This window comes from Mandrillus leucophaeus, unplaced genomic scaffold, assembly GCF_000951045.1.
Source record: "Mandrillus leucophaeus isolate KB7577 unplaced genomic scaffold, Mleu.le_1.0 Scaffold1079, whole genome shotgun sequence".
Taxonomy (NCBI): Eukaryota; Metazoa; Chordata; class Mammalia; order Primates; family Cercopithecidae; genus Mandrillus; species Mandrillus leucophaeus.
This window is the reverse complement of record NW_012098976.1, coordinates 81,190-109,128: the sequence shown is the minus strand read 5'-3', so window position 1 is coordinate 109,128 and position 27,939 is coordinate 81,190. Positions and strand designations below refer to the sequence as shown.

Genomic DNA, 27,939 nt, shown 5'->3' with positions numbered 1-27,939 from the left:
TCTAATCAGACAACCATAAATGACAATAATCAGAGGACAAAATTTGTATACACTTATGGATTGTCAACTGTTTGCCCTTTGTATCTCAATTATTTTATTATTTTTTTCCATAGGACATTCCCTATTTCACAAGCTAGTTGATTTAAATGTCATTTGAAATTATAATTAGAAATATTTTAGAAAGAAAACCATTTGAGGGGGGAGTGTCCATCATTCTATGTTTATCTATTTAGAAACATACTCATGGCTTAGAAGACCCCATTTCTGTTAATTTGATAATTATATATTACTGCTGATTTCCTCTTCAAAAATATAAAATTTTGTAATTCCAAAGGAATTACAATTTCTTTGGCATTGAATATTTCTTACTAAGTCATAGTTTAATGGATTAAAATGTAAACGAACTTTAAAGTTACACTAAATCTCTCCCTGATTTAAGTTTAAATTAGACATTAAAATTAACATGAAAATGGCTCCATAAACACTATTGTTGTAAATATTTTTTCGTTATTTTATATTTAATAATGAACCAAAAGTAACAGAAGTCACTGTGCATAGTAATAGTATTAAATACACAAAACAATTGAATAGTTACTTAAATTATGCACTGGTGATCTTCAATAAAATCACAAAGGAGTTGATAACCTACACCGTGACCTCTGATGTATTTATTTTGCACAAGTGATAGTTAGGTTCTCGTAATTTTTAAGAGGTGCTTGAGCCGAGACACTAATTCTTGATTCACCTCTTTTCCCTGAGCACCAAAGGACTGCATTTGAAGCATGATACAATTTTAATTACAAAGATTTATCATTATGACATGTAATTTCTACATACATGAAATGACAGTGTAATGCATAGATGTGAAGTTCAGCTATGTGAACAATGATACCAATGACACAGGCTGCCTCCTTTCATTCCATATTTCTACCTGTGCTTTATAAAAGACATATCTATAGGTATGTTAAGTGCTGCTTCATTATCTTCTCCATCCTTTCCTTGCAAAACATACTGCCCAGTACTCTTTGAACAATACTATGAAATTCGTATCAAATTTGATAATCTATTGTAGATATTTGATGACTTTAGATTACAGTTCGGTCACACATGAATTATGGCATCTATATTGTTTATTTTCTTCCCACTGATCAATGAAAATGTGTGCCTAAACATATATAGATTGGCATATATTTTCTTTAAATCTTTGTTACATTCCTCTTTCTAGTATCTTGAGTCAAATTATATTTTTAGAATAATATAGCTGAAAAAGGACTCGACTAAGAGTAGGGCAAGAAAAACCCTCATCTTTAGTAAATTATTTATTCTCTCTGGGACTCAGTTTCAAAATGAGAGAGGGGTTAGACAATCTCTAAATTCTCTCAATGTTACAGTCTATGATCCTCTTCAACTTTGCTTTTATAGAATAGATTAAGAGATTTTTATCGCTCTTTATTTCCAAATGTGTGCTAAATTTAAGTGTAGTGTGTAAGTCTCAAATATACATGTTTTAATAAATAAAATGTGAGCTCAAAATAAAATAACATAAAATGTGTTTATCTTAAGGCCATATACAAATTCTGGAAATAATTAGTCAGAGGGTTTCTAAACCTAAAAGGATTTACATGCATTTCAATAATTTTAAAGTTTCCTCCATCTTTTTATCAAAAGTAACCCCGAATATGTTACGATTCTTCACAAAGGGAATTGAGCCTAATAATTATTAAAACTAAAATACATATTTTATAAAACACTGCTGTAAATATTTGCAAAACCAAATGTAGTTTAGGGAGGCAAAAATCACTTATTGCAGCTATAGAAGAAAGGAAGTCATAAATATTTTATTTAAAATATTTAGATCAACTTAGCCTATCCATTTATACGTGGACATATCAAAATGGTATATATTTTTACCAGTTGCCAAATAGGGAATAACTTTAGTTAGTATTCTGGTCCTTAAATAAAAAATTTCAAAAAGTGGAGTGGCTATAATGTATGAATAAAATTAACTAAAAAATCACTGTTCTAGTATCTCCCCTTAATAAGATAAAATATGATTTTCATGAAATCAGTAGAGTCATCTCATAGACTTGAGATCTTTTTCAAGCCTGCCATTTTTCTCATATTGATTTTCCTTCCTTCCACCTCATCCACAAAAAATTCTCTAAAAAATAAAAACTAGAGTAATATGATTTATAGAAGACATTACCCCATGAGTAACAAAACAAAACACACTTCAAATATAACTAATTGTCTTTTTTTGTCTTCTAGTGTTAATAAAGAAAAGGCCATGAAGTCAGCGGGCCCAATTAGGGCATTTCAGTCCATTCTGTTATCACACTTTATTATTTTAGTTCCCTGTGTCTGTAGAAATAAGCTTAAGTAGTCTGATAACATACTTTTCAATATAAGAAATAATTTAATCAAATTCCACAATCTGTATCTCTTTTAAAATCGTTTCATTTCTTAAGTAAAAAATCTACACTAAGCAAAGTCTCATTCAGCTAAAAACAAACAAACAAACAAACAAACAAACAAAACCTTCCTTGAAGAGGTGACACCTGGACCACATAAATAATTTTATGCATCCCCTACTCATTCACACATAGCAGAGGATAATAAAAGTTCAGTGTCATGTGATTCCCTTTCTTCTCAGAATCTTTATAGCATTGTGATAAAAAGAAAATCAGCAATTATGCTGCCTGGCTTCAAATGTGAACTCTATAAATTACTGTATGCCCTCCTTGGGGAATATTACTTAACATTTTTTAAGTCCAGTTTATTTATCTTCAAAATAGAAATAGTAATAGTAACCTATTGTGATGGTTAACTTTAGATGTCACCTTGACTAGATTAGGAAATACCCAGAAACCTGGTAAAGCTTTATTTTAGAGGGTGCCTATGAAGATGTTTCAGAAGAGATGAGCATGTGAGTATGAGTAGAGTAAGTAGGGAAGATATGCTGTCAACGCAGGTGGGCAACAGCCAATCTTCTGGGCACCCAGTGGAACAAAAACAGAGGGAAGGTGAATACTTGATCTGAAGCCAGTACACACTCTTTCTCTCTTGTGGGACCCCAATTTCTGGCTCCCTGGTCTTTGGACTGCAGGACTTGGAACAGTGGCTCCCTGCACCCTAAGGCCTTTGGTCTCAGACTGAGAGGTACACCATAGCTTCTCTGGTTCTGAGGCCTTCAAACTTGGAATGAGCCAGGTCACCAGCATCCCAGGGTCTCCAGCTTATAGGCAGCCTGTTGTGGAACTTCTCAGCCTCCATAATTGCAGCAGCCAATTTTCCTAATGAATCCTCTCTCAAATATCTATTATCATTGTCTATATCTATATCCTTTTTGTCTTTCTGGAGACCCCTAACTAACACACCTACTAATTGTGGTTATTGCAAGAATGAAGAGAGAGAATATTTGCAAACCACTTCTACATAGTAAATACTTACTAATTATGGATGTTATTATTGTTATCATTGACAATAGTATTTCTGCCCTGGACTGTATTATGCCATAAAGATACTTTGCTTTCTACATTTATTATCCTAAAAAAAAGGCAAGTCATTAAAACCAAAGGCACAAAGCCTAAACGAATTCTAGTTATATGAATAATTTTTAAAAACTAGTAGAATTTATTATTGTGTTCTTATTTGTACACCACCAGATATGTAATCCTACCCAGTATCATCCCATTGAACATTAAGGCAGAAAGTTCAGAGAATTTAGGGCCCCATCAAAATCAAAATGACATACTTATTTACCAGAATATTTGCCAGAATATTCTGAGACTGCCACTTAAAAAAAAAGACCAAATTAAAATTTGAAGTCCTTATATTTCATAGTAAATTGAAAATCAAAAATACCCTTTTGATATCAGCTTTTTTCAACATTACTAATAATACAGAAATCAAACCTTTAATTTTCACCACAGAGAAAATGAAATTGAGTAAATTAAATGGTCTTAGACGGAAAAAACAAGTTATGGATCCCCTTTTTTCATACAAATATCTTTCAAAATTGTTACAGTCATTGTGATTCAATAACCTAAATAATTTTACATGGCTTACAATAAAATTATAGCTAGAAGATATAAAATATGTTATACAGGTGGATAATAAAATATTAAGGAAGAGGGAAAATAGTATGACAGCTAGAATAACTTGTACTTCAGGTAGACTGTTAAAGAAGACAGAACCTCTTTCCATGCTGATGTATAATAACAATCTTCAGATCTATTTGACATATTAATATGAGAACAAAGTTTAAGAAAAACTCCCCAAATAAGTATTTTTCTACCTTTACACTATATTTCCATCTCTTTTTCCAGTAGAAGTGATAAATCAGCTAGATCTCAAAGGAAAACAAAAACAATAATTAAAGTTTCCTGGTTAGTAACATTTATTATGCCAAAAAGTGTTGGGCCATGCAAATTCTCATTTATCTACTTCCTGATAGATACAGATAAATGGAGAATTCTATTCATCATTTACGAAACATTGACCATTTTTCTTGTAATCTATTTTATATACTTCCACAGTACGCGGTTTCACCATTACAATAGCTATGCTATAATTCTAGGAAAATAATAAGAGGTATATTTAACTTCTAGCCTATTTGAATGTTACTATATTGTATTAATTCTAAAACACATACATTTTTGGATCTAATATCTTTAATATCCTGATTCCTTGTACAATCTTTTACATTTATGTTGGTGCTTTTACTTTTTCTCTTTTTAGAAAGTGTGGACTACAAACAACAACAACAATTTTTTTCCTACAATTGATGACTTAAATTTATTGAAGTATGGCAGATAGCTATTTGAGAAAACATTTTATAAAAAGACTTTTTGTGTTACCTTGTTATTAAATAAATGCTATATTTAAAAAAAAAAAAAAAACTTTTAACATGAACTAGAGAGTCCTAAAGATAATGGGCAGTGTCTATTCCAGAAATAATTCTTAACAGATTTTTCAGAATACTAATAATAATCTTCTATTAACATTTACGTCTTTCAGTGAAACCATTACAGAGACAGACTTTGTCTATTAGTCCGTTCTCACGTTGTTGCAAACATACCACCCATGTTGGGGTAATTTATAAAGATAAGAGATTTAATTGACTCACAGCTCAGCATGGCTGGGGAGGCCCCAGGAAACTCACAATCATGGGAGAAGGGGAAGCAAACACATCCTTCTTCACAGGCCAGTAGGAAGAATGAATGAGGGCCCAGAGAAGGGGAAAGCCCCTTATAAAACCATCAGATCTTGTGAGAACTAACTCAGTATCATGAGAACAGGAAGGGGAAAACCAACCCCATGATTCAATTATCTCTACCTGGTTCCTCCTATGACACATGAGGATTATAGGAACTACAGTTCAAGATGAGATTTGGGTGGGAACACAGCCAAACCATATATCTTTGAGATCTATTTCTAATTTAAATAGATACTTATACTGTGGAAACTAAAGGTAAAAGTACAAAAATTCATTTTTAAAGTGTTATTTTTCTGACCAACGGAAAACCCAAGTCACAGCAGCTTAAAACATATTTAGAAGCAATGCATGCCATCCAGAACTCTGCTGACTCAAATACAAAATATAGTCAGGTCCCAAATCATAAATGACACGTTCTGCATTCTACAATTTGATGATATAAGCCTAACATGCTTTCAATAATTATAAAAATACACTGTGTCTATTTTTTTTTTACCAAAATCAAGCTTCTCCTAAAAAATAATAAATCATATTTATTTCCAGAACTGCATGTAATGTTCAATATGTACTTCATAATTTAACTTTTATAATCATCTTACAACTGAGCGTTCTCGTTATGTTCATTTGAAGATGAGGAAACTGAAGTTTAGAAAGTTGAATCACTTGCCTCAGAATAGAACTTGACTCAGGGATCCCAGATTCTGAGCCTGTCTTGTGATTCTCCATGTTATTCTGCTTGTAAGTCCTTGCCTGCTGGATTGGATTTAGTAAAAATGTAGTCCCTTTAGTGCTGCACTGTCCAATATGATTGCCATTAGCCAAATATGGCTGTTTAAATTAAAATTAATTAAAATTAGATAAAAATAAAAATCCACATCTTCATTCATAGCAGTCTCGTTCAGACGACTCAACAGCCACATTCGGCTACTGGCTCCTCTGTTGTGTAGCACATATTGAATAATGCTATCATCCCAAGAAAGTTCTATTGGACAGTGCAGCTTTTGAGAAGAAAACAGATTAAAATGGAGCCTCCTGACTCCACACACATGCTTGACTATAAAAATAATAATAATAATTGGCTTCACATGGCAGATGGAAGGTAAACAATTGTCAGAAATATAATATTTACTGAAAGAAGACAGGCATGTAGAGATAATTTAGCATAGCTCATATCTCAGCACAACGACTTGAATGTACAAGTAGAACAAAACAAAGCTAGTAAGTATTTGAATTGACATTACTTTCCAAAAGAATCCTAAATTTTACCAGTAAAATTAAGTCTATTAATAAATATTGGTGCATTACAGCTAAGAGTTTAGCAAGCTTGATTTTTAAAAAGCCGTAGTTGAATCACAGTAGCTATAGAATGAGTAATAGATTAAAAATATCAAATTCAGTATTTACAATATTGTTGTATTGTATGTTTGCTTGTATTTTATTGTCAACTTACCATTCATGATATATTCAAGTATTACACAATGATCAAAACGAATTCTTTCTAAAATACAACCTTAAGACCTATTGCTTAAGCTTAGATTGTTTACATTTTTCAGCCAATTTAATGGTTCACTGACTATAGTTTTGCCTGAAGAAATTGTCTTAAACAATTTTTGGGAGTGACATAATATGAAGAACGGGTAAACAGATCTAGATTCCAGCACAAGGTTCACCTGATTAGCCACAAGACCTTTGGCCTGGTTTTCTTAGATGTAAAATTATAATAAAGATATCTGCCAGGTCAGCATTACAGGGCTGTGTATGAAACAGATTTTTTGAAAGGAAACTGAAAGCATTTTGCAAAGTGTAAACTTCTATAGCATATGGGATATTACAGTTATCATGCCTTTGGTAAACGTTGGAAGAGAACAACATGTAGCCTCATTTCTGAACTCTGACTGAGGGTTTTAGGTTCTGCCAAGCTTGAGGCTGCCTCCTCTGACTAAACTTGATGACATATTTACATACTTTAAAAAACTGCCATAGACGTCTGTCAGAATTAGCATGCACTCTTCATTTCCTCTAAAATATAGATTTGGTGACTGGGCGCGGTGGCTCATGCCTGTAATCCCAGCACTTTGGAAGGCCAAGGCAGGCGGATCACAAGGTCAGGAGATCGAGACCATCCTGGCTAACATGGTGAAACCCTGTCTCTACTGAAAATACAAAAAGTTAACAGGGCGTGGTGGCGGGTGCCTGTAGTCCCAGCTACTTGAAAGGTTGAGGCAGGAGAATGGCGTGAACCCAGGAGGTGGAACTTGCAGTGAGCCCAGATAGCACCACTGCACTCCAGCCTGGGCGACAGAGCGAGACTCTGTCTCAAAAAAAACCAAAACAAAACAAAAAGATAGATAGAGAGAGAGAGAGATTGATTTGGTTTATTCCCAAATAGTATTCTTACTGTTACAAGTCCTCTGCCATGAAATCAGAAAGTGCAACAATCCAGTGATTCTGGTCCCAGCATTGCTGTGCCTCCCTTGGTAACTGGGGATAGATGCGGAGAATTCTGCAATTCTTTGCAGTTCAGGGTCTGAAAGTCAGATGAAGCTAACGTCCTGGGGTAAGGGTGGAGAGGTGAGTACTCTGACATATTTCCTGTTTTCCTCAGAGCAAAACAATGGACTCATGGTTCTATTATAACCATTCACTTTCTAGTACTACATTTGGGACTCTGAAGAGCAAAGATTTTCCTCCTTTTCTACACACCAAAGCGAACAAGCATGTTTCCTCAATCAATGAGCTTTAAGCAATGGGGTTTGTCGCCCTTAAACGTTTTTTTTTTTTTTTTTTTTTTTTCTTAGGGTATATATGCTTCGTCTCTTATGGAAGGAAAAATACAGATTTTAGTGCATCTTAAGAAAAAGTAAGAATGATCACAAAGGTTTAAGATTCCAAGTAGGGAAGTTTCCTGAGAGATTCCATAATGCTAGGCTTCCCCTAATATTTTCTAAAGGATGCTCTAGGGATTAAATAGAATGTTCTTCAAAGACTGAGGCATCTTTAAGATTCCTGAAGGGGTCATAAATTAAGGGAGTTGAATTATATGCCCTGAGCAGATCATCTTGCCAGTCATGACTGACAACATGTGAGCAGAGGAGAAAGGATGATTCTATTACCTGAACACCCAACCCCACCACTTATTTTGGCTTATTTCTCCTCAGATTTCTCTCCTTATTATCTCTGATTCTTGGTACAGCAGGAGGAGAAATTCTCATTTCCCCTTCATTCAATTCTATAAATCCACTCATCAGCTCTCTAAAGAATCAGTTGTCTGAGCATAAGTCCCAGCAAAATTTGCTGAAATGGCCATTATAAATCTCTGATCCCTTAATTATAACATTTCCTCTTTTCAAATATATGTTTCTATGTACTGACATAAATACATTATTGGAGTTCTCGTTTTTCTAGTCAATACACAGTCTGACATGACAAGCAAACAATGCTCTTTAAAACACTGATGAGAGTATCATTTCCAGAAACTGTGGACCTGATCTAAAAATTGACTCTTTCCAAAGAACGTGCCACTCTTTTCACTGATTCTCTCTGACTCATGCAAGCTTCACTATAGATTAGTTTTGATCTAATCATTTTCCAAACAATTTATCCTGAAGCTAAGAGTATTCTTAGATTTTTTTTTTCGGCTGCAAATATCACAATATGCTGAATAGATCTTCTAATGTAAACATTTGTAGTACTTTTGTCAAACATTCTGTTTAACAACAATCCCTGAACTAGCCTGGTTGAATCCACTCAAACATTACCAAGACCTTTCACAGGGTAGTTGAAGAATGCTTAGCAACTCTCATGTAAGAAAAAGAACTCAGAATGAATATGTCTCTTGTGTAGGTCAAGACAAATGTCAGGGCCAATGAAGGATGAAACATGATGATGGAGATTTGAAATGAAGGGCTGGGGCAACAGGTACTTGGCATGAAACACTGAAAGACAGGAGAGAAGTGCTGTGAGGTAGCGAAGCTAGCACTCTTCCTGAGAGTAGACAAAGGCCAGTCTCGGGCTTCTCATCACCAGAGAAACAGATCTTATGCACAAAGTAGTTAGAAGACACACTGAAATTTGGAACACTTTTTTTTTTTGTCTAAACAGGTCACACCCAAAGCCCCAGGAAAACAATAGGAATCTATCCAAATACGCAGAAACAAATACAATAGTTTTCTCAATGTGGTGAAACAAGGGAAAACTATAAACAAAACAGATACAAGGAAAGAACACTAAGATTTCTAAACACCCCCAATGTGAAAGATGCTTTAATTGACAAGTTCCCTGCTTTCTTTCTTTAACGCTCATTACAACACTATGAGGTGGAATTTTCTTCACAATTTTCAAGATAAAAAATCTGAGTCTCAGAGAGACACCCAGACTGTAGGTGGTAGGCCAGGCATTTGCACAGAGAGCTTTTCTGATTTCACAATTGCACATCACTCTATGACATATACTGAGTCAATGACAAGTGACTTGCCCTTTTTGACATTAGGTTATGTATTTGACCATTACTGAATAATGCCAAAGAAGCTTGAGAGACTTAAATGTGAAAAGGTACTATGTTACTTTGATGTACTATTTTAATTAATAACTTATGCACATTTGAAGGCAGACATTCAAGTGTGATGTTCAGATATCACCTCTTTCACATTTTACATCATTTAGATGTTGTAGTTTCTGGATGGAGTATTTTATTTATTTATTTATTTTGGGACAGGGTCCCTCTGTGCCACCCAAGCTGGAGTGCAGTGGCGTGATCATAGCTCACTACAGCCTCAAACTTTCAGGCTCAAGGGATCCAGATCTCCTGCTTCAGCTTTGTGAGCAACTGGGACCACAGGCATGCGCCATCAAGCCTTCTATTCTATTTTTCATCTACCAGAATCCAGCAAACTTCATATATTATTTTCATTACTATTGAGGACTTCTAGGAATAACTTTGGTATTTTACTTTTTGTTTTAAATTTTTGTTTGTCCATACCTCAAATAATAATCTAATCAAGATGATCCAGTACACAGTTAACAAAATGATTACAATGTCCATAAAATACCAAATAAAGACAAAAACATGTGAATGTGTTGGCCTGAAAATATGTAGAGGGTTCAGTTAATTTTTAAAAAACACCAATTGTACTTTCTGTACTTTCGTCTCATCCCAAATATCACCTCCTCTAAAGATAGTCTCATAATTTATAAAGTAAAAATTCAATTATTTAAGCTGATATTTAGTGTGATAAATATATGTATAGTGTATTAAATTTGTACCTAGGTTATCATTCCATATCAAGATCAAACTACATTTATCTATTTTATATGGATACAAATAAAATAGATATGAACTTAAGCATTTACCTTTCCTTTTAAGATATAAACAAAATAGATATGAACTTAAGTGTTTATCTTCCTGTTTGGGATATAAATAGAATAGAATTAAACTTAAGTATTTATGAAAGATTCCTTTATATCTACAATATAATATGTAGATTAAATTGTATCATATTACCAATGATTAGTAGCAGATGAGGTGATTTTATAAATTGCAGAAGGGAGAAAGTAATAGTGGGTTTTATGGCCCATATAATTCCTTTTAGGGTTTGGCCAGACTAGTGACTAAACAAGTAGAAGCTTACAGAATTAATTAAGATTGTATATATACTATTAAATGTCAATTTGAATAGGAATGTTTGGTTAAGAAAGAGGTGATTAAAAAAAGTCAGCAGGACATCCTCATCAAGAGTGATTAATAAGAACCACAGCCACGGGCAAGCGACCTTAATGGAAGACATGGTGTCCCCTGTCCAGATATGGACTTCTCTGATGCAGTAGGGACCTTCCCAATGGCCTCAAGATATAGATGATCATATGCCTGAAGGGATGCACTGATGGAAGTGTAACCTCTCCACTGGCAAGAAAAAAGTAAGGCAGTGTTAACAGGACACCTAGACCTAGAGTATGCTAATATAAGTTCCTCAGTCCTTCATAGATTGTGTGGCCTATTTTTAGTCTAGGCAACTGCCTCTTTTCCCCTCTACTTATCGTCTACCCTATACATACTGGGAAATGTGAGAAGCAGCAGTAAAACAAATGTTTCTGCTTGGCCAGAAAAATAGGTTTAAATCCATTTATTGTCTCGGGCACAACCAACATGAAAGTATGTAAGTAAGATCTGCAGTAATTTTTTAGGCCATGCAGCAACTTTTGGTGAACATCAAGCTAATTAATAGGAATTTTTAAGGTGGGAATTAATCTGTATATGTCTCAGTGACATCCAACCATTAACTAGTGTATAATGACAGTCTTCGTGTTAACTAAATATCTCTGTTACACAAAGTTTGCAGAAAGCTAATGTGCTGTTCTGAACACATACTATTCTAATATCAAACAGTGAAAAAGCTTTAAGTAGAAATGCAAACCATATGCAAATATACACAAAAGAACCCTTAAAGTCTTCATCTCAAAACTCTTGGTTACAATACTCTGTGCACTTCCCATCCCCATAATTCTTACTGGTTATTTACCTTGTTGAAAGTACTTAAAAATAAAATTTTGCTTAAGAAGAAAATTCATCATGAATTACTATTGCCTTTTTAATGATTTATCAATATACAAAGTTGGCATTTGGCAAAATGATTATAGAAAAATTTATTCCCAGCATCTTCCTTATCTTTAAGTCATTTTACACCCAAGTGGCTCTCCAGGATCCTCATGTGTTATTTTCATTTTCACCCGAACATACAGTGTATTTCTTGTCATGAAAGCAAAACCTTACCTGTTCCTGTCCCATCCTTTCCTTTCTCTTTGCAAGATGATAGATGAATACAAATAATTGTGAAGAATTTAACTGGATATAGTGCTACCATCTCTTGGTAACATACCATTAATTAGATTAGTGCTTCTCAAATTGTAGTAATCGTCAGCATCACTACAGGGATACTTAACACACAAGTTGCTGGGCCCTACCCCCAGAGTTTCTCATTCAGTAGGTTCCAGGTGAAGCCCAAGAATTTGCATTTCTAAGTTCCTGGATGATGCTCATGGTGCTGGTCCTTTAAGAACGGAGTTAAAAATTTAATACAGTATGGTAGATTAGGCAGTGAGGTATCCGACTAATCAGCAGATTTGCTATTTCCCCTCATTTTATACCAGGTATAAAAAATTAAGGCCAGTCCAGTAGCTCTGCCCTTAATAGAATATAAAAATGTTGTTTTAAAATTTTTGCTTTGCATAACACAAAAACAAGCAACATAAAACAAATATTTTTCCAAAGCACAAAAACAATCTTACCTGAACTTAATTATGACACTTGTTTGTTGCTTTAATAGGGTTACCTAGAACATTTAGCCTTTTAAGATTTTGCCATAGAGTAAATTTTATCCCATATTCTTCTTCATGTGAACAGTTAGGTGTCTTCTGTCATTTCTTGCATATTCTTGCACACAAACACAATCATGCGTCCGTGTAACTTCTGATTCTCACAATTGGAGTAACACTATCGATCAGAATACCTAAAGTTCAATGACCCTAGACTGTCTCCCTTACAGAATAATTTTGGCATATAGCAGTCAACCACCTAATAAATAAAATATCTGAAAAATGTCCATATTAGCCTAAATTTCTACCATTTTGTTGCACTTTCTTCAATTCACACTCAAAGAAATTAATACCTTTTGAATGAGTATCTATTTTTCTAAACAATCAGCTCATTTTCTTAATCACTTATTAATTATCCATTTGTACTACAGCAAAAGAAAGTATAACAGCTTTCATGCAAAGTGAATAATAATACTCTTGAAATAATAGTGTTATATTTTGGTACGCGCAAGTTGAACAACTGTCACAATCTTAAGTAATACAAGTTATGCACATACTCACTATGAGGTATGTTTAAATGTGGCATAATTTTGATGGATTAAATAACTCTGTTTTAATAATTTAGTAGTACTGGTATTAAATGTGAAAATAAATAAGGGAACTATTTAAAGACAAATTCTCTATGTGGAAAGATTCCTCAAACAGCACATCTTATGGAATAATAACAAGATTCAAGTATTATAAAAAGTTTGAGAAGCAACTTATTCAATTTTTTTCTTTAATATATTCAGAAGGAAATCATGATGAAAACACAATGCTTCCTATGCAGGTTTTAACTGGATCGTATTACAGTATTTTTAGATCCCTAATTTCAATCACTCAATTGTTCTCTACACATTTCATTTCCAAAATTCTTTCTCCTATCATTATTTCTATATAAGTAGTAATTTAGTAAAAAACTCCATTCTTCAGTAAGAAAACTATCTTTGAAAGAAATAAAAGTGAAAATGTTGATGAAGGAATCTATAAATTCTGAACAATTTGCATTCACCATTATTTCATCAACTCTATAGCAATCATGTCCAAAATAAATAACACAATCAGTATTCCTTTCTTCACCCAAAATATCCCAATTTTATCTCACATGTCTGGCTAACTATGAAGCTATGTCTAACTTAAAACTATAAATGTAATATCTACTTCAAATATAAGAAACAAATGATTTCAATATTCTGACAATATTCATCTTACTTTTTGTTATATTTTAAGGCCATATCTTTAAACTGTTTAATATTTCAATGTCAAGAATTATTTGGACTACTTATTGGACTCAAAGTACATATAAAACCACTACATGTTTGGATGCAAAATATATTGATTATATTAATTTATAGTAAATTAAAAGTGAAAACTCCTTTATCCCACAGTGAGGTACTAATTATTCACTAATTAGCTTTTATTTTTTAAATTTATTTATTTATTTATTTATTGAGATGGCGTTTCACTCTTGTTGCCCAGGGTGGAGAGCAATGGTGCAATCTCAGTAATCAGTTCATTTTGATTACAGGTATGCATGAATAAAATTCATGATTAGAACCATTATACCAAAAAGCCTCCTACAAGGACTTTTACATACTCTGAGCTATGCAAACTGAAAAGTAACAGTGGGATGGCAAGAACCAGCTTACAAAATAAATTCCTATTGAGTGTTTTTCATAGAAGGATGATAATTTTAGGTTGCTTACATCATATATTTCCAATCTTAATGAGAAAAAACTACTCTGATGATCTGATGTTATTGAAGTATTCTGAGAAAGAATTGCTGATGGCATTTAGTGAGCTACTGAATAAGAGAAATCAAAACTGTATAAATTAGATATATTTTCCAAAAATAAGGTGATTGTGCAGAAAACTAAAGATTCATGGAAATAGATATAATAGCTTGGGTATTACTAAGCTCTATTCGTTATTGCATTACTGCAAAAATTTGATGATATGGTCCACTGTTCACCTGAAACCACCAAACACAGCATGTTTCATATCTCAGTTTTCAGTTACAGAGCATTTCCAGAGTTTACTCCTGTTCAGCTGAGATACAGTATTATGGTATCCTTCACACTGCACTTACAAAATCCATAAACAAAAACAAGGGCATCACGGGGCATCATTGCTCATAAAATGAATAAATCACTGATATTTAAATGCCTTAGGGTGTACCTTAATGTAACAAATATGACAGTAACCCTACATATACATTTTTGTGTACATTGCCTTATATTGATAATGAAAGCATATCTGCCATTATGTATATATTCCTTACCTGTCAAGTTCTTTAATCCAAGTTCTTGAAGTCCAAAGTTTCCATCTTTTCTGTAGTTTAAAAATATTGCCAAGGCATATCGATCCTCATAAAGTTTCGTTCCACGAATAATGCGTAAATTCTCCAGAGGCAGGTAACGAAACTGATTAAGAGCCACTAACACATAGCCTGTGACTTCTCGAACAGACTGAAAAGACACAAACACAAACAATTGTCTGTGTTATAAAACTAATTTGTCACTATGTATATGTAGCAATTTAGATTAAAATGAGTTATTAAACTCTAATTTTCAGTTTTTAGCTTAATACATTATTTTCCGTATCATATTCTAAATAATTGGCTTCATAAAAAAGATCACAGAGGGTTAAAATCTCATTTGAACTACATGTTGTAGTTCTTTTAAACAGTTATGAATGTGCTTATAGTAAAATAATGGATTTTGTTTATGAGACCTTCTTCATACCTGAGATTTGAATATAGTTAAATGAATAAAGGTCTTGCTTATCAACAGACTACAATAAGTTAAAGACACACAACCATCACTCAGAGACTTTACACAAAAAAGCAAATTGGTGAGCATAAGTAAAACAAAGCCATGTTAGTTTGTAAATTGTAGGATAGATTTAAACAGGCTTTATTGGTGGTTAGTGCTATATTTATCAAATAACAATTGCCCTGTACATCTCCAGGGAACACAAACATAAACGACATGTATTAAAAACAAACTGTTGTGGCCGGGCGCGGTGGCTCACATCTGTAATCCCAGCACTTTGGGAGGCCGAAGCGAGTGGATCATGAGGTCAAGAGATCGAGACCATTCTGGCCAACATGGTGAAACCCCATCTCTACTAAAAATACAAAAAATTAGCCGGTGTGGTGGCAGGCACCTGTCGTCCCAGCTACTTGGGAGGTTGAGGCAGGAGAATCACTTGAACCCAGGAGGCGGAGGTTGCAGTGAGCCAAGATTACACCACTGAACTCTAGCCTGGCGACAGAGCAAGGCTCTATCTCAAAAAAAAACAAAAAAAAAAACAAAAAAAAAAAACAAAAAAAAACTACTTGTTGGCTATAAATTCATTCCAACCACATTTTTAATTTTAACTGCCCACTGTTTAAATTTACTCATGTATAATGAGTTAATTATTTGAGGGTTTGTGAGACATTTTAAAGCAAAACTGTCATGAAGAAAGCCTGAGTTGCATCTAAATATTAAGTTTTTCGATAAAATGATGATAAATAATTGTCAGAATTTAAAAAAAAACTAAAAATGATACAAAAACACTCAAGTATTTGGTGTTATTTTAACACCAATTTCATGTTATTCTAACTAACCCTTTTCATTTCAGATGCTCCAAGGCTCAGTTTTTGGTACTTTTTTCCCACCTCTGTCTAGTCTCACTCCCTTGGTGATCTTATTCAGTTTCAAAGTTGGTGATCTCCAAACATTTATCTCTATACTTTCCCCAAACTCCAGATATATACCCAACTGTTTACTCACCATCCTTACTTGGATGTCTAGTGTGCTTTTCAGATACACCTATCAATGGCTGAACTCCTTTCTTCCCTCACCCCTCTGGCAGCCTTCCTCATCTCAGTTAAGGTTTTTCCATCTTTTCTGGCTTTCAGGCCAAAATTTCAGTCATCTTTGACTCTCCTCTGACACCCCGAGTGTGATCCATACTATTTGTTCTATGTTCAGAATGATCAGAAATTCAACTACTTTTTATGTCATCCATGGCTCCCACCTGAGCCATCATCATTCCTCATCTAGATTATTGCAATAGGTCTCCCTGTGTCTATTCCTGATCCTTATGGTGTATTCTAAATTCAGGCTAGCCAAGGTATTTTAAAGACATAAATCAAATTACAACACTTCAATGTTTAAAACTCTGAAACATCTCCTAAGTCACTCAGAGTAACAGACAAAATCCTTTTACTGATGCATCCAAATATTCATGCCGTTCAGTGCAATAACCACTAGCCATATGTGGCTAGTGAGCAATTGAAGTGTAGTTGGTCTAAATTTAGATGTGCTGTAAGTACAAAATACACTCTGGATTTTGAAGATTATATGATGAAATGATAACATTTGAGATAAATTGAGTTACATAAAATGTATTATTAAAGTTAATATCAGTTGTTTCTTTTTACTTTCATATGGTGGCAAAACAAACATTTTAAATTCTATGGCCTTACAATTCTATTAGACAGAACTACAGTATATGATCTAGTCATCAGTTCTCTTTCACATGGAAATTATAGTTCTACCTTAAATTGTGCATTATGCCCTTAAAAATCTGAGTTTCCTTTCATCTTGTTATCTTCTTGGCAAACTCCCTTACTACCTTCAAGTTTTTGTTCAAATATCTCCTTCTCAGTTGAGGCCAACTCTGATAAACCTGTTTAACACTGTAGCCCCTACACTTCTACCTGCTTCAATTCTCATATTTTCCCCACTACTTCTTACCTTCTACCATATTATATCATTCATACATTTATTAGATTTAGTATTGGTAACCTGTCTCTCTTTTTCCCAGAATATAGCCCTATAAGGTCAAGCACTGTGGTCTGTTAACTTATGTGTCTCATGTGACTAGGAGAGTGGCAGTAAACCAACAAGTATCACTCTTGTCCTTCTCTGACCACATTCTTCCCCACTGTACAAAGTCTGTGGAGTGAAGAAAAAGGCTCATTTAGATTCTGCACTCTCCCCTTCCAGACCCTGTGATCCCAGAATTTCCTTTGCAAATAACCCCAAGTCTTTATCTAGAAACTGTAATGTCATCTTCCCCAGTTCAATCCCCAGAGAGCAGATTGTGCCACCCGTGTGCATATATTTAGGAAGGAATGGGAGGTCCAGGTGTCAATGTGTGATGGGAAACTATACAGATCCTGGACATGTAGGCTAGGGTGTCCAAAAACTTGCATGTAAGACCTCTCACAATATATGCTAGAAGTGGATGGAGGAGAGACTGTAGACTGGAGCCATTTCTCTCCATGCCAACATATTCCTGAGGACTCCAAAAGTTCTAACATTGTATCTGGCCATCCAGGTTGTTATAAAGATATGTCTGTCAAAATGGGAAAATATAACATTTTATTTAGTAATCTCTAGTTGGTTTACAATAAACAATAAAATATGTGGGCCTCTATTCAGACTCTTTCCCCCTACTCTCATAATTCTTAGGAATAAGCATACTACAAATAATCAATAGAAGAGTAGAATCCCAATGGAGCAAAAGTGGAGAGGAATAGGCAAGGGATACATGGAATTACTCATATCTGGCATCAAATTGGGAACTCTAAGCCACTATGAGTACTCCTAAGACAGTGAGTTTCTTGGAGTGAAGAGATAAATGCCTAGGACAATAGAAAAGAGTGGTGAAACTCACCAGTGATATGCATTGTTTGTACACAGCAATTTGTTTAAAATTGCACCACCTGGAAAAGTCGGGCTCTAGGGCTCTATAATTCCTCCTTCAAACACCGTTCTAATGGTTGAACTGTTACCTCTTTGAGTGCCCTTATCTACCCCTATTTATTTATACTATTTAATAGTATATCTACTCCTATACTATTTATAGTCCCTTCAAGAGAGACGATAAATACATTCTGACATTGTATGGTCTAAAAAGTAAAATTCTTTCATTCATTATCACAAAGTTTTCTTTAAATGTGTATACAATAATTATTTAGTGATCTAGGTCACAATGATAAATGTGGTGATGGAGGATGTATTATGACTCTTTTGCCTACAACATGTCGTAAGATCCATCATTCTAAAACAGACTTATCATTAGCTTCCATCCCACTCAGGAAGTGACTCTTCTTATCAAAAACTGTAAAAAGCCATTGGTTTATCTCGAGATGGAGAAACACATTTATAATATCAACAGAGAAAACACAGATGAAGCATACTTGGGTAAAAGAAGAGGTTTATTTGTAAAAGAGTAACACCATTAGTAATTTTTCAGTGTCACTTGGGATGGCATTTGGATCACATATTACCACAAGCTGCAAATAACTTGCAAATAATAAGGGCTCTAGAATGTGTGATAGGTATGAACCAAGAAAAATGCTGAACACATAAAGAAGGACTAACTAATGCAGAAGAGGATGCTTCAAGTGCTCTTATCTACCAGAAAAAGTAAAATATAACTAAGAACATCTTTGTATTTGCATATTACTAAATATATTTATATTTGAATTAATTGTGTTGTAATATTTATATACTTCTCATTCCAGGGTGTGTATTATATTATTCTTAGAGACATGTGTCTTATCTTCATGGAAGGTCAGATTACAAGCAATAGGTACTCCCTTGTAAAGATTCTAGAACTGGAGGGATTTGCTGTTATAACTGAGATTCTAGTATCCAAAATAAGTCTCTATCATTATTCATTCTGTTTATTACCCTTGCAAAATAGTATGCATAACTAAGCATTAGCCTAACAAATATCTTTTTATTATCTGAACTCTGGACATCATTCCATGTTAATGCTGAGAATGTACGTCCAAGTCATTTTGAACAAGGCCACCCATAAGTTGGTCCATAGTAAATTATTTTATGATAATGATAGTGAGGATCCTATTTATTTATTTCTTACACCCCTTTCTCCGACCCAGAAAAATAATGTAAATAATAGAAAAAAAAATCATAGCAAATCTCTCAACCCAAGATGTGTTGCTCTAATCTTTTGTATGTAGAAGGACACATGGAACTGAAGCATTTTAAAAAAGAGTTACAGGAGATAAATACAAAATTCTTATACCTAAAAGAACACATCCTGCCTTATTTTGGTCTCTGTTTTTTGGTATTCATAGTCACATTTTCTCTATTCTTATAGTCTTTCTGTGAACTGATATCTTGAAACATCTCAAAAGGAAACTCCAGGGCAGATCATGAGCCATGTGTACTGATTACAAATAAAAACAATTAAAGGAAACAAGTTAATAATGATAGGAGTGCTTAATGATGAAAAAGAGTAAATAATGTGGTTTGAGCCAATATTGGCAGATCTGGATAAAAAGTGAAGAGATATCTAGAAGTGTAAATTACATGTTATAATGTCTCATAAGGCCACACAATCATGTTAGTCATCCATTGTTCCTCACCTTTCGGCTATCAGAAAAAATCTGAGTAGCACAACATTTTCCACTGTTTTAGAAAATTTTAAGAAAATAAAAACAACTTTTAAACATATGGACTTATTTATGGGAAAGTATAATAGTAGGAAATGTGAGCTTATCTGCCAGGCAAAGCTGGACTCCAAACCTAGCCTTTGTGCTTGCTAACTTTGTGGCTTCGATCAGGTTGCTTAATCTTATTGAGCCTCAGTTTCTTCATCTTTAAAAAAGATACCAATATTTCTATTATAGAACCATAATATGGGTTAGAAGATATAAGAAAACTGGCTGACCAATAGTAAATATTTAACAGATGCTAAGTATTACAAATATTATCTCTGATAATAGCCAGGAAGATGAACTGCCTGTGGACAATCTGAGCAGAAAAAAAAATTATAATATCATTATGTAAGAACTGCTGCTTTTAATCTCTCTGTTATGTAACCTTTGGTACATTTATATCTTGCTTATGCAATTTGCAATTTATTCCTAAATTTCAGAAACAGTTCCTTATACTTTATGTGTGTATATTACAGCCCTAAATTTAATAATAGCTATGGAATGGAATGGAATCGAAAAGTGGAAAGCAATGCTTAAGGTCTTTTTAGACATCATTTCCCATGGAAAATAATTTTATGAACTTGCTACTAAAACAAAACATTGTTTGAACAACACAATCATGATTTATGTACAAGGACCACAGTAGTAAACAGAAATTATAAGAATGCCCTAGGGGAGGGAGAGCATTAGGAGAAATAGCTAATGTAGGTGACAGGTTGATAGGTGCAGCAAACCACCATGGCACGTGTATACCTATGTAACAAAACTGCACGTTCTGCACATGTACCCCAGAACTTAAAATATAATAAAAAAGTAAACAAAATAAAATAAAATCTAATTTCTGAGTTACTGGAGATGTCTTTGATATCAAATAAAGGTTTTTCTCAAAAAAAAAAAAAGAAAGAAAAATAAAAAAGAATGCCCTAGCAAAGACAAAATGCTGACTCTGGTTCTGGCTCAGTAACAGTTTAGTTCTAGAAATTCTGCCTATTTTGTCAACCAAAGAGTGAATACCCTCCTAAAGATATATCTTCCTCCTCATGGTGTAAGCTTCTGCTCAGTAAAACTGATTGATTTTCATTGTCAATGTTGGCTTCTATAGTTGCTTTGTTCAAGTAGTAAATACAATCGGATATTATTAAAGCCTTGAATGATTCAAAACTCTTCTAACTCAAGGGACAATTTGTTTTGCTTTAAGACATTTGATGAGTGAAATCAAAAGATATGGAACACAAAAAATTAACTTCCTATACCATATTAGCAGTAAGTCCAGGAAAAAAAATCATGATTTTTAAAAATGACAAGAAATTTTATAACCATTTCTCCTGCATAATATTTTAGAGACAATGTGAAATCTGCAGTTATAAATCTGGAATTTTCAATGGATGTCCCTCAATCAAAGATTAGATGAGACTGTGCTGGCTCACCGGGTTATCCTTTTACCTCTAGATCATTTCAGAAAAGTCAGTCTTCACTATTTCTAAATTTATGCTTCATTCCACAACTCTTTTAACAGTTTTTAATTTTTTTCTGTATTTGACATAAATTCCTAATTCTTTTCTTCTTAGTTACCTTTTAAAAAAAATTGATCCTTAATAGAAATGAAGACTAGTTCCTTAAATGTTCCTTCATTTACCTTAAGATTAAAGTGATTACAGTACCACACAATTCCTAAATATTTAGTAAGTGTTTAGGAATGATTTTATGCACATTAAAAGTAATTATATGTTCCTACCTACGTATGTAAAACTTTTTACATACTTTTTACATAGTCAGAAAAATTCCCAGATTTTTTCCTACTAAAATTATGCATCAAATCTATGTTTACTACATTTCTTTAAAATTAGCATCTCTTTTAAAATATACCTATCCGTTTTTGTTAAAACCTTCTGTAATCAGTCAAAAATATCCAAATTCTTAACTTCTACTCCAGTGTCTTAAGAACTCATACACAATTAGATACTATCCACAAAAATAGTAATATATTTCATCAGGTAAGAATCAACAAATATAATGTTGATTACCTAAGGTCTTGAAGTCAAATAAACCTGTAGTATCACAGAGAAGAGTAGGGAACAGAGAACTACGGTGGTAGGTGGGGGGTATTAGAAAGTCCCTTCTGCTGGTAATGACTGCAGAATTTATGTGTTTTCTGACAGTGACAAATGTAGTAGCAAATTGTAGCCTCTCTATCAGTAAAGGCTTCCATTAAATTTCCCTAGGCAATTAATTTCTGTCCCTGCCCTTCACAGCATGTCTGAGAATATCTAAAGCAGAAAACATTCTTAACTATGACATAGTATGAAAAAGTTTACCAGAATAAAAACACATTAATAAACACAGAGCAAACACTACATATCCCTGCTGCTTGTAGAACTAGTATGTTTGCTTTGGAACTCTGCTTTCATTTTTCCTATTGTTCTTAACACTCCAAGTATTACTTAATACTCCTGGCAAGGAGGGACTCAAAGTCTTATCTAATTAGATTTGAAAAAACAAAATAATGTGAAATGTCATATACTGACTGGAGTACAGTAGAATTCATACTAATTACACACAGCATGAAATAATACTCAAGAGGTAGGAAACCTGATCAGGTCATCCCAACAAACTGCTAACTTTCAGCCATTTCCAGCTAGTCTCTTTGGTGCTAGTGTTGCTATGAGTTCTACTTTCTAAGAATCTGCAAGCCATTTCAATCATCACTGGCCACTTGGCCAGCTCTCAACCCATGACTTCTTAGCAGTGAACACCTTGAGTTCCATTGAGAAAAGGACTACTTAGCTCACCTCCCTAGAATTAACCATATTTTTTTTTGTCCTTTATATTTTCCTGAGCTGGGTGGAGAGTTAATCGTCCCCATTCAAATCTCTACATTCCCAGTTGATTCTTCATCTCCTGACCTTATCAAGACTATATTCCTGTATCATAGACTTATTACACAGGCGTTAGGTTTGTAAAATTAAATTAAATTGGCCCAAAGTTGTCTCTGTACCTTGAATTTCTATGCAGCAAACTGTGACCTAATTAGTAAACACACTGCAAACTAAGTTAAGAGTATATTCTTATAACAAGTAGCTGAATCTCAGCCAATCATAGCAGAGAGGCCTCAGTCAATCACAGGCTACCAATTGATCACATTATGTCTAAATAAGGCAAATGCTAAGCTGTAACAATTTAAACTGTTTCTGCATAATACTTAACTTGTCCATCTATGAATTCTGCCTGCTCACATTGCTGGGTGGGGATCTCTGAACCACTCCTGATCTGAGTGCTGCCCAATTCATGAACATTCTTTTCTTAAATAAACTCGGTCAAATTTAATTTGTCTAAAGTGTTTCTTTTTAACAGATTACACAGACTAAGTTGGAAGCTTTGGCAGATTCATCTACATAATCACACAAAATTTCAATTGTAAGTGTACGTATTTCAAAAACTTCGTAAGTCGAAGATTCTATCATCTCTAAAGTGCGTGCGGGTGTGTGTGTGTGTATGTGCGTGTGTTTATTCGTTTTCTACATATTTATACAGGGAGGCTTATATTTTGAATCCTGGATTTCAAATAGACATTTTAATAATCTTTAATAACTATTTAAAATATAATATTGAGTTCATTTTTTTCCTATCAGATAAACACAATAAGCTCCAATGATTTGGGGAATTGACTTTTAACTGAAATTAGATACAATGCATAGATGCTAAGATAGCAAGAAAGTTTGGAAACCTTTGAATTAAACTTTGTGTAGATATAGATAGAGCTGAAGTAAAAAGAAATTATTAGTTGTTGGAACTTTCGTACTGAATCAAAGCATCATAATGTTTATTAACGTTGTCCATGTGATGATGAGTATTCTCCTCCACAGAGAGCCAAATTGGTTAGGACAATGCAGCCTAGTGATTACATTTGGGTTCTGTAGTCTCACAATCTTAGTTTGACTGCTGTCTCCATCACTTATTTACCTTGCACAAATTATTTAATATTACGTTCCTGTTCTGCAAAATAGGAAAAATCTCTGCTAAATGCTTAAAAGTTGAATCAACAAAAGATAATCAATTTCATCATATTATCATTAGTGCAATTATGGGAAATATTTGTAATATAAGGTTAGGAATGGTAAATAATATATAAGCACAAACATTTAATATTAAAATTGATTAAACAATTGGTACTACATAGTACATAAAGATATAACTTCAGTCAGACTGTCTATTGTTGGCTAAATATGACCACTCCCTAAATTTATTCATGTATATATTTCTTTGTTTATGAGACGGATTCTTGCTCTATTGCCCAGGCTGGAGTGCAGTGGTGCGATCACAGCTCACTGCAGTCTTGAACTCCTGGGTTCAAAGAATCCTCCCACCTCAGACTCTTGTGTCTAGGATTACAGCTACACACCACCACACCAACCTAATTTTTTTTTCCAGTAGAGATTAGGGTCTCATTATGTTGCTGTGGCTGGTTTTGAACTCCTGGCCTCAAGTGATACTCCTGCCTTTGCCTCCCAAAGTGCTAGGATGACAGATGTGAGCCATTGTGCTCAGCCAAACCCCCATAATGTATATGCTGAAGTCCTAAGCCATACTGCCTCAGAATGGGACTGTATTTGGAGATAGGGTTTTTAAAGAGGTAATTAGGCTAAACTGAGATTATTAAGTTGGGCCCTAATCCAATATGACCAGTGTTTTTTAAAAGAAGAAAAGATGAGGGTACAGACATGACAACAGAAAAGACCATGAGAAGACACAGAGAGAACCTGGTCATCTACAAGCCAAGGAAAGGGATCTCAGAAGAAGCCAAAGCTGGAGACCCCTTGATCTCATAATTCCAGCTCCAGAATTGTGAGAAAATAAATATCTGTTGTTTAAGCCACCCAGTCTGGGGTACTTTGTAATGGCATTCCTAGCAAACTAAAACACTGCCTAAGTTCACATCCTAGCTTTTAGCAGTCTTATGTTGGGTAAATTATTTAACCTTTCTGTGTCTCAGTATCTTTATCTGTAAAATGGGGATGTTAATATCTCCAAATTCTAGGATTATTTTGAGAAGTATATCTCTACAACTTGCTTAACAAAAGGTCTGGCTCATAGCTATCCCTCAGTATTAGGCTTTATTGTTTTTCTGAATCCAGAACTCTTCTTCAATATGTTCCCTGTGTTGCACAGCATATTTAAAACTCCATTTTTCTATTTCTAAAGGAATAACTACACATCATCAAAGTTTAGATGAGAAAACTGCTTGCTAGCATTTTAATGTACAATTGAGAGTGACAGTTTCAAGTCTGAGGTCTTTTTTAAATGTGATGTTTCCCATTCAAAATTTAACGAAAGAAAATGGGCCTCTATGAAATTATGGCTGAAAACAGCTGCCTCTGTTGAAAAGCATATGGGAAATGCCCTTTGAGGATGCAGAAGTTAGAGGTGACTGCTTCTGTGACTAGTCTGTTGTTATTTTTAAATGAAAAGGATGAGCAATCTCAGAAATAAGAGAGCCAAAGTATCAGGCTTGGATTTGACAAGCCTGCCAAGATACACTTCAATGTCTGTCTAAATATTTGGCCATAAAAAAACACAAAACACAGCCTTAATTAATTTATTAAAAAACAAATATTTGCTTTAGTCATCTCCTCTAGTGACAACAAGGTCTGATGTTACTTATGATGCTCTTAATATTAAATTCAAACATACACAATAGGCATTCTATTGATATCTGTGGATACAATCAGGACTACAAATATAACAAAAATTGAGGCCATGGACTCGTAGACAAGCAATTTAAAAGCTTTTCTTATTTAAGTATCCTTATGCAAGTCACAAGTTTCTAAGTAGCTATTTACTACTTCAAATAGTACAAATTTTCAAATAATTACATTAACTTATTAATTAGTGTTTTCAGTGTGTGAGGCATTCTTATGTCTTCTGTCACCTACTGGTCAAATCACTCTGAGTATTACCTCTGTTTTATAGATGAAGTAACTACAGTGAAATAACTTGCCCAAAGTCACATAGACAAAAGTGATGGAGGAAATATTAAAACAACAACAAGAGCTCTCTTATTCCCAAGATCAAAATCCCAATCTGTTTAAAATATTTTTTTCAAAAAGTGGTACCAATTACTTCCTTGTTTAAAGTACTATCCATGGCAACATGGTCTAACATTTTGATTTGAGAATAACATTCTCTTTCTAAGGTTTCTTTATGACAAAAATATTAGCTAAGAAAGAGTATTTCTCAAAAGTAACTGCAGCATAATTCAGATATTTATAATTTTAAAATCTGCTAAAAAAAAAGTACTTTAAGTACCCTAAAAGTCTTAAAATCAGCATTCTCTTAGGTGCCTTCTCTTAGGTGCTAGTGAACCTTTTCAAACAGATATATAGAATCAAATGAGATTCTGTGCATAAATTAATAATGCAGATACAACCAAACAATCCTAATGTAAATGTATTTTTAAATTTGCACTTGACTTTTCTTCCTCAAAAAATTCTTTAAGTCTCTATGCTTTCACCCTCATTCACCCATCCATCCATCCATCCATCCATCCATCCATCCACCCATCCATCTATTCATCCATCCATCCAATTATCTATTCTACAACTGTTGATTGTCCACCTACAATTTGAGAAACATTGTTCAAGGTGCTGGAGACACAGTGGCGAGCAAAATAGACACGGTTCTTAATCTTATGGTAGTTACTTCCTTTATCATTTCCAATCTTAGTCTAATGACAAGATTGCCACTAAGAAAAAGATGGCTTGCCAAGGAAGATTTACAATAACTTGCAAGTGAATGCCTGTATCTTTGTTTCTTTAAGAGTAAACCATTTATTTTAAAATTTTATGCATTAAACATCTAATCTTATTATAAATCTACCTCATTTTCTGGTCATACATCGGCACCTTCCATTTTGGAAAAATATGAATTTTTCTTCTGACATTGTTACTTAGAGATGCACTTTGTGCCTATGTTTGTGTGTATGTCTTCAGTACTTTCAAGTAAACAACTTAATTATGAAACATTTTTCTCTATGTTACCCCTTTATAGGAATTTTACAGAGAAGTAATCATTATAGTATCTTCTAAGACTGCATATAAATTATTTACAAGACATAAAATATATTCGACTTTTAAATATCCTCTTAAAATATCATCATTTGCCTATTTTGGTGTCATTCATTCAGCAATCTGTACTTGTAGTATATTCAAAGCTATTCCTTGCTCTGGGGACATGGAGATGTATAAAATATGACTTGGCTCCTTAGTAGTTCACAACTACTGTGAAAGACAAACATGGAAAGGAGCAAAGGAATAACATGTTTAATATGCAACAATGGAACAATCATTAAGATTCTGAATATTAGAAAGCAATGAAGACCATAATGGGGGTATCAACAGCACTCTGTGTGTACACAGGGGTGAAGCAGATAAATTTGCCTGAGGAATATTGGAGAAGGAAGTTGTAGGAACAGATAATTGTCTAAGTTCTGAAAGGTTGTTAAGTGTTCCACAGGGATTTTGCACCTAGATTGTGGTCTTAAGTTATAGTTTTACAGAAAGAGAAACCAGGAATTCTTGGAGAAATTTCATATTCTAGGTATAGGACAAGAAATAGATAAGATGAGCCTGAAACATCATATCATAGCAGATAGTGAGGAAGCTATCAAAAACTACTAAGTTCATGTCAAAAGGGTTCAAGAACCAATTGGAAGAGACCCTTCCTGGCCAATGATGGGGTAACTTATATTTCAAAAATGATAATTATAACTGATTATAATCCATAAAATACATATAAAACTATGAGTTCATAATAATATTAAATGATATAAATTTCTCATTTTGGACAATAACAGAAGACCAATTCACTTTTCTGAAAATGTATCTAAAAGAAAATAAGCATTCATCCTTTT

The 27,939-nt window shown here is 33.8% G+C and overlaps 1 protein-coding gene across 1 annotated transcript in view; it reads right to left on the bottom strand.

Moving 5' to 3' along the window:
- The window catches only part of ERBB4 (erb-b2 receptor tyrosine kinase 4), a gene marked incomplete at its 5' end in the record, with an annotated part of 620,722 nt that extends 605,689 nt beyond the window's left edge, over nucleotides 1-15,033 (bottom strand). Inside the window, one exon of the mRNA XM_011986142.1 lies at nucleotides 14,847-15,033. Within this exon, the coding sequence (XP_011841532.1) occupies nucleotides 14,847-15,033 (187 nt within the window). The remainder of the gene's footprint in view (nucleotides 1-14,846) is intronic.
- Nucleotides 15,034-27,939: the final 12,906 nt, after the last annotated feature.